At 48.1% G+C, this 20,206-nt stretch overlaps 1 protein-coding gene across 3 annotated transcripts in view; it reads left to right on the plus strand.

Moving 5' to 3' along the window:
* The window catches only part of ABCA1 (ATP binding cassette subfamily A member 1), a 129,997-nt gene that overhangs the window by 78,229 nt on the left and 31,562 nt on the right, over positions 1–20,206 (plus strand). For all 3 annotated transcript variants that reach the window (XM_037797716.1, XM_037797717.1, XM_037797718.1), the window contains 16 exons: positions 112–309; positions 1,181–1,386; positions 1,833–2,009; positions 3,544–3,766; positions 5,287–5,508; positions 6,646–6,850; positions 7,946–8,059; positions 9,837–10,008; positions 10,859–10,990; positions 11,854–11,996; positions 12,164–12,301; positions 13,802–14,022; positions 15,281–15,353; positions 16,228–16,430; positions 18,894–18,942; positions 19,132–19,245. In XM_037797716.1, coding sequence (XP_037653644.1) covers positions 112–309; positions 1,181–1,386; positions 1,833–2,009; positions 3,544–3,766; positions 5,287–5,508; positions 6,646–6,850; positions 7,946–8,059; positions 9,837–10,008; positions 10,859–10,990; positions 11,854–11,996; positions 12,164–12,301; positions 13,802–14,022; positions 15,281–15,353; positions 16,228–16,430; positions 18,894–18,942; positions 19,132–19,245 — 2,590 coding nt within the window. The remainder of the gene's footprint in view (positions 1–111; positions 310–1,180; positions 1,387–1,832; positions 2,010–3,543; positions 3,767–5,286; positions 5,509–6,645; positions 6,851–7,945; positions 8,060–9,836; positions 10,009–10,858; positions 10,991–11,853; positions 11,997–12,163; positions 12,302–13,801; positions 14,023–15,280; positions 15,354–16,227; positions 16,431–18,893; positions 18,943–19,131; positions 19,246–20,206) is intronic.

Consider the following 20,206-nt stretch of genomic DNA (forward strand, 5'->3'; position numbering starts at 1 on the left):
CCTCGCAGGTCTCAAAAGAGACAATGCATGTGAAAGGGTTTTGTGAATCATACAGTACCCGCCAAGATTGATTCAGTGTTTGCTACTTGCACTTTCTCCTTGGAATGGCAGACGCTCTTCAACACCAGAAGCAATGACCTCTTTTGGGAACACCAGTTGGATGGCTTAGGGTGGACAGTCCAGGACGTGGCAGCATTTCTGGCCAAGCACCCGGAGGATGTCCAGTCTGCGAATGGCTCCGTGTACACCTGGAGAGAGGCTTTCAACGAGACCAACCAGGCCGTCCAGAGCATCTCTCGCTTCATGGAGGTGAGGATCTGCTCTGAGGACCATTTGGAAAAGGCTGATGGCCTCTTTCTATAAGATGTTGCAGTAAGGTTCAGACAGGAGGAAAGTGGAGAAATGATGATTGTAAATTTATTTACAGTTGTAGCCCTCAAGCCAGACACAGGGCTCGGTGTGCAAAGGAGCTCAATAACTGTTTTCCAGAATTTTGAGGAAGACGGCTCTGCCAGTTTTTGCTGGTTGTTCAAAGAAACTGTGGAGGGGGTAGGGGTGGCACCCCAGAGTGTCTTATGCTGCCATCTTGGTCGACTGGAAGTCTAGATATATCAGCACTCAATAAATATTAGTTAAGGGATGGAACAAGTCTAAACAAATCTAACTCTGCCTTTGTTCCATGTTGACTAAGAGTGTTTCTGTCCATTGTTTTTGAGGTTTTTTTGCGTGGCCTAAATGTGCTCCTTATGTTTTGATGTCCCAATGCCTAATGGCACCAAAGCATTCCCTTAAAAAGCATTATTTGTGAAACTTACCTAAAACTGAATATAGGACAGATTAAATTTTTTCAATGCAGCACTAAAAAATTATGTCACTAAATAGTAGAGATATTTTGGTCTGTTTATGTACTTGTTTTGTTAGTTGCTATGACTAAAAAGTACTCTTTTTCTCTGCAAAAAAATCTGCACCAGTAATTTATTTCTGAATATTTTCTGCATTTCTCTTAAATTTCAGTTAAAAAGCAAAATGATCCATTCTCGGTTAAAGATTGGAAAACTATTTTAGGGGGAGGATCAAAAGGTCATGCAGTGTAGCACTTCCCTCTTAGGGTTGGCTCTGTCGTGGCCGCTACCTGTTTTCCTGGCCACTGGGTTTCTCACAAGGGCTGTTCTCCCATCAGTGTGTCAACCTGAATAAGCTGGAACCAATAGCAACAGAAGTCCGGCTCATCAACAAGTCCATGGAGCTGCTGGATGAGAGGAGGTTCTGGGCTGGTATCGTGTTCACTGGAATTGCTCCTGACAGTGTTGAGCTGCCCCATCATGTCAAGTACAAGATCCGAATGGACATTGACAATGTGGAGAGGACGAATAAAATCAAGGATGGGTAAGTTGAATCCATGACACCTGCCCAGTGTTGGGAAGTTCAGAGCAGCTAAATATCATACCTTTTGATTTAGCATTTCCACTCCAGGAAATTAATTCCAAGGAATTAAGTCAACAGAAAAAAAAAAGACTTTCAGTTTTCCCGCCGACATTATCCATTTTTACAAAAAGGGGCAAATAACCAATAAAAAGGGAATGGTTAAGTAAATTTTGGTCTGACCACCTGGTGCAATGTTAGACAGCCAAGGTGGGGGGATACAAACCAACAAATAGTATGTTCGCTCTGATGATATGTTTTTAAGAATAAGCGCACATGTCAAATGAGACCAGAGGGTGAGATGCAAAAACAAAAACAGTGGCTCCCTATGGGTGGCGGGATTGTGGGCAATTGACTTTTTTTACTGTGTGGCTCTAGGGAAGGTTCGCTCACCTGTGGTTTGGTTTCAGGTACTGGGACCCTGGTCCTCGGGCCGACCCCTTTGAGGACATGCGATACGTCTGGGGGGGCTTCGCCTACTTGCAGGATGTAGTGGAGCAGGCGATCATCAGGGTGTTGACAGGCACTGAGAAGAAAACTGGAGTCTTTGTGCAGCAGATGCCCTACCCCTGTTACGTCGATGACATGTAAGTTTCCCACAAGCCGCCATCATTAACTAGTGAACACTGTCCCCAGGTGGAGCAAAAAAAGAAAAATCCAAGGAAGAGACAAGAATGCTCTGGTTTTATTCAAATTTACATGTGTGTAATGCTGGCCAAAAAGTTGTCTTTGAGGTTCTGTGAACAATCAGGAAATAGAATGCTGAGTGTAGGCAGTTGGCAGTTCAGCCATGGCATGGGCAGACACGGGTGCACACAGCAGTGATCCTCCCTCCTGTCTCTTTCATGATAACCACCACTTTTATTTTTGACAGGTCACCATTTTGGTCAAAATTTACTCAGTCTTCAAGTTTAAGATGTGTCATGGCAAACACAGGCACACAGGCTTGCACACACACATACACGGGCACATGCAAACACAAAAGCAACTGTCTGGACTTGTCAAGCCGGTTTAGTATAAATTTGTCCACTTCTTGTCTGTAAGGGTGAACCACATTTTGACAACAATGCAAATAAAATGGAACAAGGCCTCCTTATCTTGAATTTTTGAGATAATCTTTTAGTCCTTCACTAAGCTGCCAGGTTCTCATTGTGGGAAATGTGCCTTTGAATCTAATGATTTCTTGGAAAGGAGACTGGGCAGAGGTGTATTAATTGCAGGAAATATTGAATTAAATCATAAAATATTTAATGCGCCTTCCAGAAGCTGCGCACATTCTCATTCTCTGTTGCTGTGTGTGTGTGTGTGTGTGTGTGTGTGTGTGTGTGTGTGTGTAGAGATGAGGATGGAGAAGGAGTGGGGCACTGCTCCTTGTGCTTGCTCTCTGTTTTGCATTCAACAACCTACTTCCTCTCGTGGCCAACTCCTGCTTTTCCAGATCACCAGAAATTATCCTATATTTCACCTTCAGAAAGATTAGCCAGAATTTTCCAAAGGAGGACTTTTCCAAAGGCTGCTAAGCCAAAGGTTACTCTAGAAAGCGTGTCTTAATAAGGACATGGGAGTTCAAGAGGTGCCTCTGTCTCTTGACACGTAGCCAGCAGGTGGTAAAGCTGGGACTTGAACCTCCAGTTTCAGGCTCCAAATCCTGACTCTCTTTTACTTCATGGCACTGTATTTCTTTTTCTAATTTGCAGTCTGAAATATGACGAACAACAATTGCCTGAAGTTGATTTCTGCACTATCTGTGATGAGTTAGGTTAAGCAAGTCAAGAGTGGGATGACCTTGGGGATATTGAGCTTTGAGGAGAGCATGAGTTGCTTTTTTAGAGTCACTTTTTAAAGAGCCCAGATTAGCTTAATGACATGTCACAGTTACCTGTGATGACCTCCAAAGACATTTTGCATGGCAGCGCTTTGCTAGTCTAGTTTTCCTTGCTACGTCACCGCCTTCTTATGAAGCGTTCTGAATCCCATACGTTTCAGAGTCCAGAAGACCTGCCCTCCTTGGGGCCACATTTGTGGTTCTCTCTTGCATGCAGGCTCTGAGCCACTGGCCCAGGAGCCTGGCTCACTCATGCTGGCCTTTAATTCTCTCTCGCCCTCTCCTGGGGCCTCCAGCTTCCTGCGGGTGATGAGCCGGTCGATGCCACTCTTCATGACGCTGGCCTGGATTTACTCTGTGGCCGTGATCATCAAGGGCATCGTGTACGAGAAGGAGGCGAGGCTGAAGGAGACCATGAGGATCATGGGCCTGGACAGCGGCATCCTCTGGTTCAGCTGGTTCATCAGCAGCCTCATCCCGCTGCTGGTGAGTGCGGCCCTGCTGGTGGTCATCCTGAAGGTAAGGCTGCCTCGGCCCCTCCTCCATGCCAGGGAGCTCCCAACCCAGAGGGGAAGGGAGGAAAAGCAAAGCAAAGACTGAAACAGAAGGGGCCATGCACGTCATCCCCTGCAAGTCCCTGGGAAATGGGGCCAGAGAAGGGCAGTGACATGTCCAGGATCGGTCCAGCTAGTTAGCAGCTAAGCAGGATTAGAACCCAGGGCTCTTGCTTCCCAAGTGAGCCTACTCTTAGCTATGCCATGCTGCCTGCTTGGCTGTCATGGTGGCATCTGAGAGCTCCCCATTTCCTGAGATGTATTGGGTAGGATTCCTCCAAGTTTCTTAGAACTATAATCAGAAGGATGTTGAGTGCTCTGGAGAGCACAGATGGCTTGGAGGAGCTGTCCCTCACTGAGCTGAAATAGCTGGGCCTTGATGCTTCCTCCCTGCCCCTCCCTGCCAGCCTCTGCCAGCCCCCCACTCCATAAACCAAGAGATGCAGGCTGCCCTGGGAGGGGCATGTCCTGGGCCAGATGGCCCCTGCAGTTGTGACAACCCCAAGGAGCTGCCACCTGGAGACTGTCAGCTGGGTGACAAGTCCTCCCTTAAAGGGGCATCTGCGCGATGCATTTCCAGGTTCACCTCCTCCATTAATATATTTATATATCAATTTTCTTTCTCCACAATCATTTCATTTAAGGACATGTCATGTAAAAATAAATGTTTTGGAAGAGGCAGAGAGTGGAAAGGGATAGGAATTAGCATCTCATATGATCCTGGTTCCATTTGTTACTAATGAGCATGTACTGATTGCTGAGACTGAAGCACGTCACCTGCTCTGCCTTATTATGGCCTCACTGAATAGCCTGTTTAACATACAAGGAAATGAGGCTGGGGGAGGTTGAGGACTTCACTGTGGTGACCCAGCTAAAGAGTGGCAGAGGCAGGGTCTGAATGCAAATCTCCCCCCTGCTCTGACATTTTCCTGCAAGGCAGTCCTGTGGCAGGTACCTGCGAGACCTACTCTGGGACAACCGCATGCTGGCGGTACCCAGATACTAGAGAGAAGCTCGAAAGATGGCTTTGTCCATGAGCATGTGGATGATGGAGGCAATGCAGAACGCATGGCAGGCTCCTAAGGGGGACTTAAGGCTGCCTGGCCTTTGTCTTTGGCTTTTGGAGAGAGAAGTTGCATGGGACGCTGTCTCCCACAATGTGCGTCGGTGCCAAGAGTCACAGTCCTTAGAGAGGGAGGAACCAGGTAATATTACCTGTTAGAGAAACAAAGAATGAAATTATCCACAGAGATGGACTAGACCTGTTCTATTCTTAAATCCACCATTACTTGCTGAGTGGTCTTGGGTAAGTCATTTCCCCTTCTCTGGGTCTCAGTTTCCTCATCAGAAAGAAAAAAAAATGATCACGTGCTCCTTTACATGATGTCTGAGTGTGAAAAAGCCCTGAATTATTTTCTGTAGATCGTCCAAAGGCGTGCTTGGGCTTGTCAGGGCAGCTCGTTGAATGGGCCTCTTCCTTTCCAGTGGGGAAACCTGCTGCCCTACAGCGACCCCAGCGTGGTGTTCGTCTTCCTCTCCATGTTCGCCGTGGTGACCATCTTGCAGTGCTTCCTGATCAGCACGTTCTTCTCCAGAGCCAACCTGGCGGCCGCCTGTGGGGGCATCATCTACTTCCTTCTGTACCTGCCCTACGTCCTGTGTGTGGCATGGCAGGACTACGTGGGCTTGACAGTCAAGGTCTTTGTGGTAAGTGCCTCTGGCCCGCGCACGGTGGCAGCAGCCACGGCCACCCTGGGTGTGTGACCTCCCCTCTGTTGCCCATGTATAGAAGCAGCAGTGTGGAGAACAGAAGACGAGCGAGTTTCTTGCTGATAGGACTTGAGCCTCAGTTCTCAATTCCAGGCTCCTTGACGTCCAGGAATTGTGCCTTAATACATTATCTCTAGTGCTCTCACTGAAGGCTGATTGAATGGAACTGAGTGGAAATTTTCAGAGAACCAGGCTGGGCATGAATGGCTCTGGGACATGGTGGATGGGCTCTTTTAGGCGATAGGTACCTTCTTCTGTGTGGTTTCTTTTGCTGACCCTGTTAAGCTCATCGCAAACTCATGGCCAGGGATAGAACTGTCAGCTCTGGGGTGCATGGATGGCTCCTCCTTGCCCCTTGCCTTCCTCCTGCCCGACATGATGTTTTGCTTGAGTAACGTTGTCTGACCTGCACGAGTCTGGGTAGCAGGTGTCCCAGCTCCCTGCAAGTCCACTCTGACTTGGACACTGCATTCCCTTGCATAGAGGAGGGGAGGCCTCGGAGGGCATACAAGTTGCCAGCTGTCTCCTGAGTCACTTAGAAGGAAAGCTGAGAGCCACTCACTGGATGCTGGGAGTTCCAGGTTGCTCAGTCTAGGCCACATTGGTATCAGATGCCCCAGACAGGCTCCTGTGGCCCCGAGCCAGCTCTGGTGAGCAGGGAGCCTCAGAGGACCCTGATGGATGCCAGTGTGTGTGCAGCATGTGTGCATGTGTGCATGGGTGCATGTGTGTGGAGGTATGCGTGCGTGTGTATGCGTATATGTGTGTGTGTATAGAGGGCAGTATGGTGGAGCCCTTGGGCCATGTTTGCAAGCATAAAATTCTAAAAGTATCAGTCTGTCCTCCATGCATTTCAGAAATGTGTGTGCCTAATGAATGGCTATAAATAAAATCATTTTATATGCTGCAAGAGAACCCACTCCCCTAAAAGGACTCTGTAGGTGAATACTTCCTCATCCTGTAATTGATCCATTTTGTAAATTCAAATTTCTCCAGGTGGAGTTTGCATGGAAAGTGAGAGACAAATGAGGGAGACAAGGAGATGGATAAATGCCCTTTGCCTCTTTCTTGCAGAGCTTGTTTTCTCCTGTGGCCTTTGGGTTTGGCTGTGAGTACTTTGCCCTGTTTGAAGAGCAGGGCATCGGGGTGCAGTGGGACAACCTGTTTGAGAGCCCCGTGGAGGGAGACGGCTTCAATCTCACCACCTCGGTCTCCATGATGCTGTTTGACACCCTCCTCTATGGAGTGATGACGTGGTACATCGAGGCTGTCTTTCCAGGTTTGCTGAGGGTCCACTCTGCCCGAACCACCTGCTGGGGAAATAGGATTTCTAGATCCAGAGCTTACCTCCCTTTGTGCTGGAATTTCTGCAGGGGCTGGGCTCCCTGGGAAGTGGCCGGGGCTTTATACCCAAGGCAAACACAGAGACTGGGAAGGAGAGGCAGCTGATGGCCAGAGGGCCGAGATAGCACAGCTGTGGCTACTAACCAGGGGTGCTCATTTCCTCTCCAAGGTGTGCCGGGCACTGTGCATAGTGTTGTATATACCTTAGTTTCCTTAATCTTCCTAAGAATACTCTGAGGCATAGATACTGCTAAGAGTATTTTGCAAAGGAGAGAACTGTGAGTCAAAGAATTTCAGTTACATGGCTGGTCGGTGGTGAAAGGTGATGGTGAACACAGTTGAGGGGTACTGGGCCAGCTCGCCCCAATGCGAGACTGTTTCTGTAGGTTTTTATCCCCTGGGGTGGGGGGTAGCACTAGGAGAGGCCCTGTTTACTGAGTATAGGTTGTAAAATAGTGAATTATAACATATACTGACTCTTACGTCCTTGCCTATGATTTAAGCAGATTAGTATTCAATAAATACTCACTTTGATGCTTCCTTTAATAAATCCCCTTGACCAAGTCCAAGGTGAACCTGCCTGGGATAAATTTTCTTGTAAGACAAATCCAGGTGGTTCGCCTTCCGATTCTCCTCTAAGGAGGTATACGTAAAATGTTTATTACCCCTGACCTGAAGTTCTGGCATTGAAAATGCAATTTTGCTTCATATGGATCTGGGTTCAGATACCAAGTCCTTCTTTTACCTCCGTGTGACCTTGGGCAGGCTACTTATCCATCAGTTTCTTCATCTCCAAAATAGGGGCGACACCTGCCTCCTGGGGTATTGGGAGGGGTTAAAAAGTACAGAATGTACCTGGTATATATATAGTAGATCTTAGCAGATGTTAGCTGCATCCACTCCAGCTCCATTCCGGTCTGCCCCTTCTCTGAAGGGCACAGGGTGTGTCAAGGAGAGAGTATCTGGCTGGGATAGCCCATGAATGCTGGGATGGCACTGGACTTGGCTCACAACTGTGCTTTACTTTCAGGCCAGTATGGAATTCCCAGACCCTGGTATTTTCCTTGCACCAAGTCCTACTGGTTCGGTGAGGAAAGTGATGAAAAGAGCCACCCTGGTTCCAGCCAGAAAGGAGTGTCAGAAAGTAAGTGCAGCTGACCTGCCCTCCTCTGACCCTAGTGCTACTGTCCCCGCTGACTTCGGGGGCAAGGGATGGCTCCTGCCCTTAGAGACTGAAACCACTCTAGGGTTGGAGAAACCACTTGGGATGCTGCTTTCCAAATTCTCCCCAGCCATTTGTGTACAGTGTCTTGGTCTATTGGGAACTCAAAGTCTGGGTCTCTGAGAAACATTCCCTTTGTTTTCTTGGCTCTTGATCTCTATACCTTTACCCTCTCTTCTTCTCCTCTCCTTTTCCTGCTATCCTGACTAGCCAGAAGGAAGAGGTAAAGACAATAGGGTCTGTGGCATTGTGACCTGCTTCCTCCCTTGGTATAGTGAGATGTGTATGAGCCTGTGTACGCCGCCACCAAGTGGCTGCCTTGATGGGAATTTGCAAGCACTCAATCTGTGCTTCTAAATGTTACTGCCTTTCGTTACCTACAGCCCTGATCTTCTCCTGGCTCCTGAATGCAGGTAGAGATGCCCACAGTTCAGCAAAGGCTCTGCCTTTTGGGTTCTTTTCTCAGGTTCTTGAAGGGAAACTCTATCTCTGTGCTCAGTGTCCCTTCCTAAGCAGTTAACGAGTCCCTCTTCTGTGCCTTTCCCCAGTGGCCAGTGCTAAGGTATAACGTTCCCTAGCCTGGCACACTAGGCTCTTTACAACCTGCCCTTGCCCCCCAGTCCAGTTCCTTCCTTCTCTTACTGTTCCCTGCTCTTCTTCCTTCCATCCTCTCTCCACCCAGCTTCTGTCTCAGTCGCCCAGAACTGCTCGCCGTTGCCGGGACGTGTTCCCACCTCCACGCTCTGCGAGTACTGTTTTATTATCTCACAGGACAACCCTCTCTCCAATTTGCCTCCCTGCCAAAGTGCAACTAGTTCTTTGAACTGGATCTAGTTCAAATGCTTCAGCAGCTTCCCTAGTTCTTTGGGCAAAGTTTCATTTTGAAATGATTAGACATTTACGGGAAGTTGCAAAAAATTGTACAGGGGAGTCCCATGTACCCTTCACCCAATGACAACATCTTGCATAACTATAGTACAATATCACAACCGTGAAATTGACATTGGTACAATTTACAGACCTTTTGAAGATTTTGCCCATTTACGTGCTCTTATTTGCACGTGTGTATTTAGCTCTGTGCAACTTTACCACCTGTGTAGACTTGTAATCACTCCCACAAACAAGTCACAGAACTGTTCGATCACCACAAAACTCCCTTATGTTTCCCCAGTGTAGCCACAGCTACCTTCCCACTGTCCCCAGTCCCCAACCCCTGTCAGCCACTAACCTGTTCTCCAGTTTTGTAATTTTTATCATTTCAAGAATGTTATATAAATGGAACCATTCAGTAACCTTTGGAGACTGGCTTTTTTTTTCACTCAGCATAATCCCTCAAGATCCATTCAAATTGTTGCATCCGTCAGTAGTTTGCTGTGTAATATTCCACGGTCTCGATGTACTATAGAACCTTGGCATTTTAGATTTTTTCTTTCAACAGATTTTAGCATCCTCTATTTTAATTGCTTTTCATGTCTTTCTCCCACAAAAGACTGAGTGCTCCTTTACCATTGTATCCTCATCACCAACACTAGTGCCCAAATAGGCACTAAAGAAATATTTGTAGCCAGCCTGCCTGTGAGCCCGAGAGTGCCCACGGAGAGTGGACAGGCCTGACAGTTCCAGTGCAGCTTCCGAGCCTTTATATTTCCCCCCACCAGTAACTTTTGTGCATTCACTTCTTTCTTCTCTCTCCTTGCAGTCTGCATGGAGGAGGAGCCCACACACCTGAAGCTGGGGGTGTCCATTCAGAACCTGGTGAAGGTTTACCGAGACGGCATGAAGGTGGCCGTTGATGGCCTGGCTCTGAATTTTTACGAGGGCCAGATCACGTCCTTCCTGGGCCACAACGGAGCGGGAAAGACCACCACCATGTAAGAAGAGTGGTTGGCCCAGGAAGGTTCTGACGTACAGTTAGAAAGTCACACCTGAGATGCTCGGTGGTTCAGTGGGGGCAAAGGCAGAGTACCCAGGAGACGATGAGGGTGAAAATATTTTCTAACCATGAGAGTGCTTTCCCAGAGCTGGTTTTGGCTAGATAGTATATCTTCGGCCCCAAACAGGCCGGGGACCTTTTGATGACCTTTTCCACTTAGTTCTCAGAATTCTGCAGTGTTCTTGGAACCTGGGGCCCTACTGGTCTGAGAAAGTCTCTTCTTTTGAGCTGGCTTGGTCAGAACTGTGAAGCAAGGGTCTGCGAAGAAAAATGAGCTGTGCCGGAGGGAGGCGGCGATTTCCAGGAACTCTGGCTCTAGGCAGATGTGAAAGCAGCTGGGCAGTATCTTCTGTCTTTTCTGTTAAAATGTAAAATCAGTATGTTAGGAACATTGCAGAACCCTCTAAAAAGGCACTCAAACATTCTACCACCCAACACAAGAATTATTTCCTTTTCTTTGAGTAATTTCTCCCAGTTTGCCCATTTTTCTTGGACATAATTTTAGGCATACACAATGTTAAGTGCACTTTTCATTGTAAATTGGAAACTTCTTTTAGAAGAGGGACTATACTAAAATCACCATTTCTAACATCTAGTCCCAAGCCTAGTTATTCATTAAAGCTAAGGCTTCTTGGCTTTGTGGGGGGGGGGGGGGGGTCCATGGCAGCCCATGAGAAAGGAAAACCCACTGCTCTGCTCTGTCTCCCTGGCCTTGAAGCCTGGCCTGGAGCATCTCGAGGGGATGCTGGCTTCGCCCTGATCCTGCACCCTTGTATTGTTGTCCTCAGGTCCATTCTGACGGGGTTGTTCCCTCCAACCTCAGGAACCGCCTACATCCTGGGGAAGGACATCCGCTCTGAGATGGGCACCATCCGGCAGAACCTGGGGGTCTGTCCCCAGCACAACGTGCTCTTTGACATGTGGGTACCAGCCGTGGGATGAGGGGAGTGGACAGTCTCCTGATGTGTGGGTTGTGGGGTCTGGGGCAGAGTAGGACTTCAGTAGTTTACCTTTTTTGGGGGTGATAGGCTTGCCCCCCTCCCCTGACACTTTGAGAACTGGTTGTCCTCGTTCGACTTTAGGAAAAGTAGGAGGCGAGTTGTTGGGCCGGAGACGTTACTCCTGTCCATGGGAGAAAGGGCCGTCTCCATTCCTGTCCTCCTGGGGGTGCTTTGGGCCCGTCCTCTCCCTGCCACCCGCCCTCCCTGATGCCTCCTGCAGCCCTAACGCCTGTCGTGGCAGCACATCAGGGCCCTCGGTATGATATCCACATGTCCCCTGCTCGAGGCATCTGCTCCCACTTGGGGAGCCTTCACGGGGCAGTAGACAAAGAGCGGAGCCCTGCGATGCTGCCCAAAGCCTTCCCCTGCTGGGCCCCCGTTTCCTTTTAGCTACACTGAGCAGCTTGGGCTCATGCTTTCTGCGGGGTGTCCTTTCCCCCAGAGTCTGAGCTCCTTTGAGCTCTAGGTTGGCTGCTCCCAGTCAGGACGGGCTGGCTTCTTGGTGAGGAGCACATCTCGGGGGCCTGGTGCATGGTGGCCAGGCCTGCTGGGATTAGGTTGGAAGTGGCCCATCCCCTTTCAGCTTTGGCCGCCTGGGCCCATGTGATGGCAAGCTTGTTCTGCCTCCAAACCGTCCTGAAGATTATTTTCCAGAAGTTGATAGAGTGGAAAGCCAAGTGCCCATTCTCATCCATGCTGGGCCCTGGAGAGACTTGTGTTCTGGGGCATCCTTCAGGGCCCCAGGAACCTGGCCCCGGCTGAGCTGGCCCTCTGTCCCCCAGGCTGACCGTCGAAGAGCACATCTGGTTCTATGCCCGCCTGAAAGGGCTCTCCGAGAAGCACGTGAAAGCCGAGATGGAGCAGATGGCCCTGGACGTGGGGCTGCCGCCCAGCAAGCTGAAAAGCAAAACAAGTCAGCTGTCAGGTGAGAACCCAGAGCTGCCTTCCTGCCCACCCCAGCCTGACACACACCCCTCCAAACAGCAGCTGCGCAGGGGCTGGGCGGGCCTGGGTGGGTAACGGGCAGGGCACCTGGCTGTGCCGACCCTCGCTGGCTGCGGCTGGGTCCTGGAGCTTGCCTCTCTCTTGCAGGTGGAATGCAGAGGAAGCTGTCAGTGGCCTTGGCCTTTGTGGGCGGGTCCAAGGTTGTCATTCTGGATGAGCCCACGGCTGGTGTGGACCCCTACTCCCGCAGGGGCATTTGGGAACTGCTGCTGAAATACCGACAGGGTAACTGATGTGAATTTGTTCTGCTCGTGGACCGGGAGGGAGGGGGTCTCCAAGCAGTGTGGCTGTATCTCCTGGCTGTTCTTTTTTTATTCTTTTAATTTAAATTTTTATTGTGGTAACATAGATACGACATAATGTTTCCCTTTTAAACCACACTCAAATGTATAACTCAGTGGTATTAATACTTAGGTTCATCATGTGCTACCATCTGTGACCCAAAACTTTTCCATCACCCCAAATGGAAAATGTGTACCCATTAAACAGTAACACCCCATTCCCCTTTCCTGCAAACTCCTGGTTCTCTGTAACCTACTTTCTGTCTCTGTGATTTGTATATTCTGGTTATTTCATGTATGTGAAATCATATGCTATTTGCCCATTTGTGTCTGGCTTGTTTCATTCAACATGATGTCTTTGAGGTTTATCCATTGTTGTCGCTTGTGTCAGAACTTCATGCCTTTTTACAGCTGAATAATATTCCACTGCATGCATTTAACACATTTCATTTATCCACTCATCTGTCGATGGACACCAGCATTGCTTCCATCTTGTGGCTAAGAACATTGATGTGCAAATATCTCTTCGAGTCCCTGCTTGCAATTCTTTTGTGTATATACCTGGAAGTAGCATGGCTGGCTCATATGGTAATTCTATACTAACTTCCTACCTGTTTTCCACAGTGGCTGCACCATTTTACATTCCCAGTGCATCTTTGGCAGGCCTGCTCTTGCTTGGGCAACAGAATTTCTTAAGGAGATGCGGGCCTTCTTTTCTTAAAGCTTGATTGCTCACCCACGGATTGGTGGGGGGAGGCCTGATTTCCAGTGCATGTAGGGTTTGCACTTTGTTACCTTGGGGCCTGTGAGAAGACGAAAAGCAGAGATAAGGGGCATCTCTCCCAGGCCCCCTCTGCCCCCAGTGCCTCCCTTGAGCATGGAGCTTATATACGTGTATTATAATTATTTTCCCCCGTACACTGAGGTTCCTGAGAGCAGAGGTTGTGTCTTTGTTTAACTCTTTATACCCAACACAGGGCACTTAATCTGTGTTTGTTGAAAGAGTGGATGAATAAATGGGTGGCTGGGAGAGATGGAGAACTGGGACTGGTCTGGTGGTGCAGTCTGGGAGCCTGGGCTCTGGGGGCCCGCTGCGTCAGACCCCGAGACCTTGGGAGTCGCTTACCTGGCCTCAGTTTCCCCTCCTATGAGAGCAGTAATGCTTGTCTCTTAGAGGATTAAGTGGGATAAGAAGGCATGTGAACCACCCAGCCCAGTGCCTGGCAGAGAGCAAGTTCCCAAATAGGTGCTGCTGTTTTTATTCCTACATGGTGGCAGTAGCTACAGTCAGGGCTTTGCCATCCAGGGCTCATGGCCATGCGGGGTTGAACTTCCAGGTCTTCCTCTCACACTGACCATTGTTAGCATTCCTGTCGTTCCTGCCTCTCCAATCAGTGGGAACCAACAGGCCTCACCTGCCCCCATCCTTGTGTTTGTCTGGCAGGCCGCACCATCATTCTCTCCACACACCACATGGATGAAGCGGACATCCTGGGGGACAGGATCGCCATCATTTCCCATGGGAAGCTGTGCTGTGTGGGCTCCTCCCTGTTTCTGAAGAACCAGCTGGGCACAGGCTACTACCTGACTCTGGTCAAGAAGGACACGGACTCCTCCCTCGGCTCCTGCAGAAATAGCAGTAGCACTGAGTCGTACCTGAAAAAGGTGAGTTGCAGGCTCAGAGCTGGGCAGGTGTCAGGGCTGGCAAGCCAGGACTCGGTGGTGGTGATGGCCTGTCCACCCCACCCCACTGCACCACGTTGAGGTCCACTGTCTCCACTGAGGCCCCTTTGGAATCCTTCCCTCATCCATGGAAAGTTCAGGAGACTCCCTTTTCCATTGCACTAGCTCTGTTGAATCCATTTCCTTTCTTCTATGGAGGTGCCATGAGTGATGGAGAAGGTCCTCAGAGGGCTTTGTTGTGTCAAAGAGAACAGGAGTGCCAAGAGTTGAGAGTCTTGGTTGCATGAAGCCCAGCAGTGCCTGCTTATTGTAGCACTAAATCTCTTTGACTTTAATGTCTAAACTACAAAACAGCAGATATTTATTAAGCACCGATTTCATGCCAGGCACTTAACTGTAATACACTCTGGGTATAAAAGAAAATGATGATGATAGTTAATTTTTTTGTGGCCCTGTTACCATTTACAAGTGTTTTTTATATCTACCATCTCAAAGCATGGAGCCACTTAGATATTTCAATTATTATTCCAGATGAGGGAAGTGAGGTTCAGAGGGATTTGGTAGCCTATTTGAGGTCACCCGGCAGGTAAATAACAAAGAGGGTGTGGGGTGCAGAACCCAATAACAGGTGTGCTTGCCTCTGCACCATACCACATGCCTGAGATCTGTCTGTGTGTTGAAACCAGTGGTGCCACATTTTCTTTGTGACGTGAGTCTTCCTTCACCGAAATCCTAAAAACGTTGACACTCCAGCCTTGAACGCCAATCTACTCATTTACCTTTTAACCAGTGCTTTGTTACTCAAAGTGGGGTCTGGGACAAGTGGCATCAGCATCGCCTGGGAGCTCATTAGTTTGCAGAAACCTGGGCTCCAACTCAGACCTACTGATGCATGATCTGCCTTTTGACAAGGTCCCCTGGTGGCTGAACACACATGCAAGCTTGAGAAGCCCCGAACTCTAGCCCACTAGCCAGGTAATTTGCAGGCCCGAGGCAGTTGGCGAATGCCCGGTCCCAGCCCCCGTGGGCAGGCCGTGGAATGGAGGCTGTCCACACTGCAGACGTGTGTCAAGCCGTGGTCTCTGAAGCCAAGCCTGCCTGGTTGCATCCTGCCCAGGAGACACTTTTGGCTCCGGTTCTCATGCAGCAGAGCCCCTTGGAAGCCCTCGCTGGTGAAGGGGGTGGTGGCTGTACCTTTGCCCGGTCCCTCACCCATTCTCACCTCCTTCTTTGCCATCAGGAGGACAGTGTTTCTCAGAGCAGTTCTGATGCTGGCCTGGGCAGCGACCATGAAAGTGACACGCTGACCATCGGTAAGGACTCTGGGGTTTCTTATTCAGGTGGTGCCTGAGCTACACCCAGCTGGGCAGAGTGGAGGCAGAGGAGGACAGGTGCAGAGGCTGGTGGCGCTGACTCAAGGTTTGCTGCTGGGCTGGGCTGGGCTGGGCGGCCGCGGAAGCGGGGGCAGCTTGGTGGCGTGGCTGGCCTCGTGCTTTCTGGGGAGCCTGGGGCTGGGCCTGGTTGTTGGCAGGGCAGCGTCCCAGAGAGCTGAGATGATGGCGGGGGGCACTCAGTGGGCATTCTGAGGGGACTGGACCTGGCTGGACACTGGACACCAGGGAGGAGGAGCTGGGGCCAGCCAGCAGGGAGAGATTTGAGCTCAGTACCTGGGGAGTTGCCGAGCCCGGGAGATCAGGACCAGCTTGCCAGGGTTTCCTCGGGGGGTGTGTATGGGGGGCTCGTGTCACCAGTAGCTTATATGGAACAGAATCCTTGACCCTGGCCATTTCTGCCCAGTCCTAATGGCTGGCTTTCCCCAGAAAGACTTCAGCTTCCATGAACTGCTCGATTAACCCTCTTTTTGAGGTAAAAGGAGGGAACTTCCTTTTAAAGTTAAGGGAAGGTAGAAGAATTTTTTAAAGTCCACTTGCTCAAGTTTTCCATCAGCAAATCCTAGAGTTGAGGCAATAGACACCAGGCTTTCAACCTCAGAAAGTGATTCATTTATTCAGTCCCCACACACTGAGTCCCTGCCTTGTACCTGGCTTTGGAGATCCCGAGATGAATGATTCACAGGCCTTGCCCCGCAGGACGGAGCATGCAGAATGACTTAGGCATCTGGGGTTGTGGTGGATGAGCAGCAGGTTTCTGGGCTGGCTGAGCTGTCTTTGTGCTCTGGTCCCGCAGACGTCTCCGCTATCTCCAACCTCATCCGGAAGCACGTGGCCGAGGCCCGGCTGGTGGAAGACATTGGGCATGAGCTGACCTACGTCCTGCCCTACGAAGCTGCCAAGGAGGGAGCCTTCGTGGAACTCTTCCACGAGATCGATGACCGCCTCTCAGACCTGGGTATTTCCAGCTATGGCATCTCAGAGACCACCCTGGAAGAAGTGAGTTGAGTGGTTGCTTCTGGTGTATGGTTGAACCAACCACCCCCAGGTCGGGCGGGCAGCCTGCGTTCCTGCTGGGAGCAGGGTCACCGTGACATTGCTCATTGAGTCTTGAGGTCACGGATAATCTGAGTGATTTTGGCCCCACCTAAGCCTTAAAGGTCCTAGTGGGAGAAAGCAGGAAAGAAACATTAAGATTGTCCATTGGACTCCTGTACAGAGGAAGTGGCCAACATTTACTAAAATCTGCTTGTCAAGTGCTGAGCTTGGAGTATTTTGTTGGAGCATTACTGTTTTTAAAATAATCATTGTAACTTCGTTTAATCCTTACAACAAGATGAGGAAACTGACACCGAGGGATGCTGAGCTGGGATGCAGAACCAGGTGTTTGGGGCTGTCTCTGCTGTGCAGCACTCTCCCCCCCACCCTTTGGGGACACAACACCCCAGGCCTTGAGGGCTGGAAGGGATGCAGAGGTTGTCTGGCCCCATGGTTCCCAAGCTTGGCTGTGCAGCAGAATCATCTGGGAACTTTTGGCAATAAAAATTCCTAGGCTCAACTGCAGAGCCTTTGAAGCAGAATTTCTAGAGGCAGGGCCTCCAAGTCTTGGTGTGGTTTTTTAATTAGAGAAGTTGTAGGTTTACAGAAGAATCATGCAGAAAATACAGAGTTCCCATAAATCACTCTCCCCCTACATAGTTTTCCCTGTTATTAACACTTTGCATTGGTTTGGTATTTTCATTACAACTGATGAAACAATGTTGTTGCCATTAAACTATTAACTGTAGTCCATAGTTTACATTAGGTTCACTGTTTGTGTTGCACAGTCCTATGGTTTTGAAAAAATTATTCTAGTAACATATATACAACTGAAATTTCCCTTTCAAAGTATATTCAAATATATAATTCAGTGGGAAGTACATTCACAATGTTATGCTATAATCGCCACATCCATTACCAAACTTTTCCGTCACCCCAAACAAACTTGGGACCAATGAAGCATTAACTCCCCATTCCTTACCCCTACCCCAGCTCCTGATAACCTGTATTCTGGTTTCTGACTCTGTTAATTTGCTTATTCTAATTACTTCATAACAGTGACATCATACAGTATTTGTCCTTTTGTGTCTGCCTTATTTAACCCAACGTGATGTCTTCAGGGTTCACCGATGTTGTCTTATGTTTTAAAACTTCATTCCTTTTTATGATGGAGTAATATTTTATTGTATGTACATATCGTACTTTGTTTATCCATTTATCAGTTGATGGACATTTGAGTTGCTTCTATCTTTTGGCAGCTGTGAATAATGCCACTAGGAGCATCGATGTATAAATAGCTGTTCAAGTCCCTGCTTTCAATTCCTTTGGTTAATACCTAGAAGTGGGATTGCTGGATCATATGGTAATTCCATACTTAACTTTCTGAGGACCAGCCAAACTGTCTTCCACAGCGGCTGCACCATTTACATTCTCAATCAGCAATGAATGAGTGTTCCTATTTCCCCACATCCTAACACTTGTAATTTTCTGTTTTTTAAATAGCAGCCATTCTAGTGGGTGTGAAATGGTATCTCATTGTAGATTTGATTTGCATTTCCCTAATGACTAGTGATGTTGATCATCTTTTCATGTGCTTATTGGCCATTTGTGTGTCTTCTTTGGAGAAATGTTTATTCAGGTCTTTCCTCCATTTTAAAACTGGGTGGTTTGTCTTTTTGTTGTTGAGATGTAGGATTTCTTTTTTCTAGTCTGGATATTATAAACCCTTATCAGAGATGTGGTTTCCAAATAGTTTCTCCCATTCGGTAGGTTGTCTTTTTACTTTCATGATGAAGTCATTTGATGCACAGAAGTTTTTAATTTTGATGAGATCTTATTTATCTATTTTTTCTCTTCTTGCTTATGCTTTTTGGTATCAAGTCAAATCTTGCATTTTTACTGTATGCATCCTAGGTGATTTTTATGCATCTGGCCTTGCAGTCATCTGTAGATTAGAGATGGGAAATCGATAGTCTTAAGTTCAGATTCTCCTCTGATGTTTGAATCCCTGCCGTAATATCCACTCTTGAACATTTCTGGCCCTGGGGAACTCATTACCTCCTGATCATTTTGCCTTAGATAACTTATTACAGGACAAAAGCACCCTCAGAGATTTGGGGCCACAGATCAGGAAGAAGCCTCTGTATGTGTTCCTGTAGGTTCAGAGCAAATGTCTTCTGTGGCAGTATCCCAGTGCTATAGCTTTAATTTGAAAACGATTGACAGCATTGACAGCTTTCACCGCTGAGGAAATGTTCTCTGGCTAAAACAGCTTTTTTCCCAAGTGACTCTGACAAAGTGTTGTTAACAAATGTGGCTTCTACTGTCTTTGTCTTAAGGGGATAACATGCCTTTTTGTAATGTGATGGTGACATCACTCTCATAATGTTGATGCTCATTATGGACTCACCTCTTATTTTTCAGATATTTCTCAAAGTGGCTGAAGAGAGTGGGGTGGACGCCGAGACCTCAGGTAACCCACTGGGGTGGCTGCTCGATGGCTGCCCAGTGCCTCCTGCTGGCTGCTTTGTCCACCCGCATTTGCCTTTCCTTTGAATTGTTTGAGTCCATTCTCATTTTAGTGTATAGATTTGCTACAGATAGGAAGGCTTGTTTTGTTAAAAATAAAATAAAAAGCAGAATTGCTTCCCTTTGCCTTCAGATGGCACCCTGCCAGCAAGACGAAACAGAAGGGCCTTCGGGGACAGGCAGAGCTGTCTGCACCCATTCACCGAAGACGACGCGGTTGATCCCAATGATTCGGATATAGACCCAGGTCTGTTGGAGCAGACTCTTGGCTCTGTTGTTTGAAAATGAATTTCTGTCTTACGTTCTTCTTGGGTGTTTTCATTTGATGGCCTGTAACCAAGACGATAGATCTCTGTAGAGCCCAAAGAGAAGTGGGAAGGGGACAAAAGCCACTTTCCTTTTCCAGCCCTGTGCATGTGGCCAAATCTGAAAGAACCCATCCCTAGCATTTCCTTAATTTAGCTAAGGTCTTTCTCTGAAGATCCACATAAAAAGATGGTCCCTTACCCTTCTGAACCCACTTATTTATTATCTTTTCTGTGAAGTCCCAGTTTCTCGCATACACAAGGTGTATAATTGTTGAATAAATATATCTTGAATGGATGAATGATCCTGAAAGAGTCAGAAAGGTGAATTTGCTTTTAGACTCAATTATACCCTTACATTTAGATATTTTGGATATGTGTGTCCTTGTGTGTTTGACTAGGTCATGCAGAGGGGAAGCAAGAGCTCCAACAAATATTGGTAAGATGACAAAGCACCTCAGTTAGGAATCTTTAGTTTAAGACAAGGATTTCTGTAAAATTTTAGGAAAAAACCTTTCACGCCTTCTAGTTCCTGGTCATGAAAGTGGTTCTCACATTCTCCTTGGCTTCATACATTGCCAGTACTTAGATAACACTTGAGATGTGTCCATCTTTTTACCAAAAACATAATAGACAGGAGACAAATCACCCTCGTATGTTCTCATGTATGTCAGCCTGCATACGTGGCCTGTTTCATAGAATATTTCATAAGAAATTGAGGGTGACTTGATTCATTTGTGTGACTTGGCGTGACACCCAGGTATGTGTCAACACCTCTCTTTAGTTGTTTCGAGGCACCTTCATTTTCTGCTCTCATAGACAAGACATGGAAGGCAGAGGCCGCTGGTGTTGGAAATTGTGGGTCGTAACTTTTTAAGACACGGATTTGTCATGAAGCTCTTT

Source organism: Choloepus didactylus, chromosome 10, assembly GCF_015220235.1.
Source record: "Choloepus didactylus isolate mChoDid1 chromosome 10, mChoDid1.pri, whole genome shotgun sequence".
Lineage (NCBI taxonomy): Eukaryota > Metazoa > Chordata > Mammalia > Pilosa > Megalonychidae > Choloepus > Choloepus didactylus.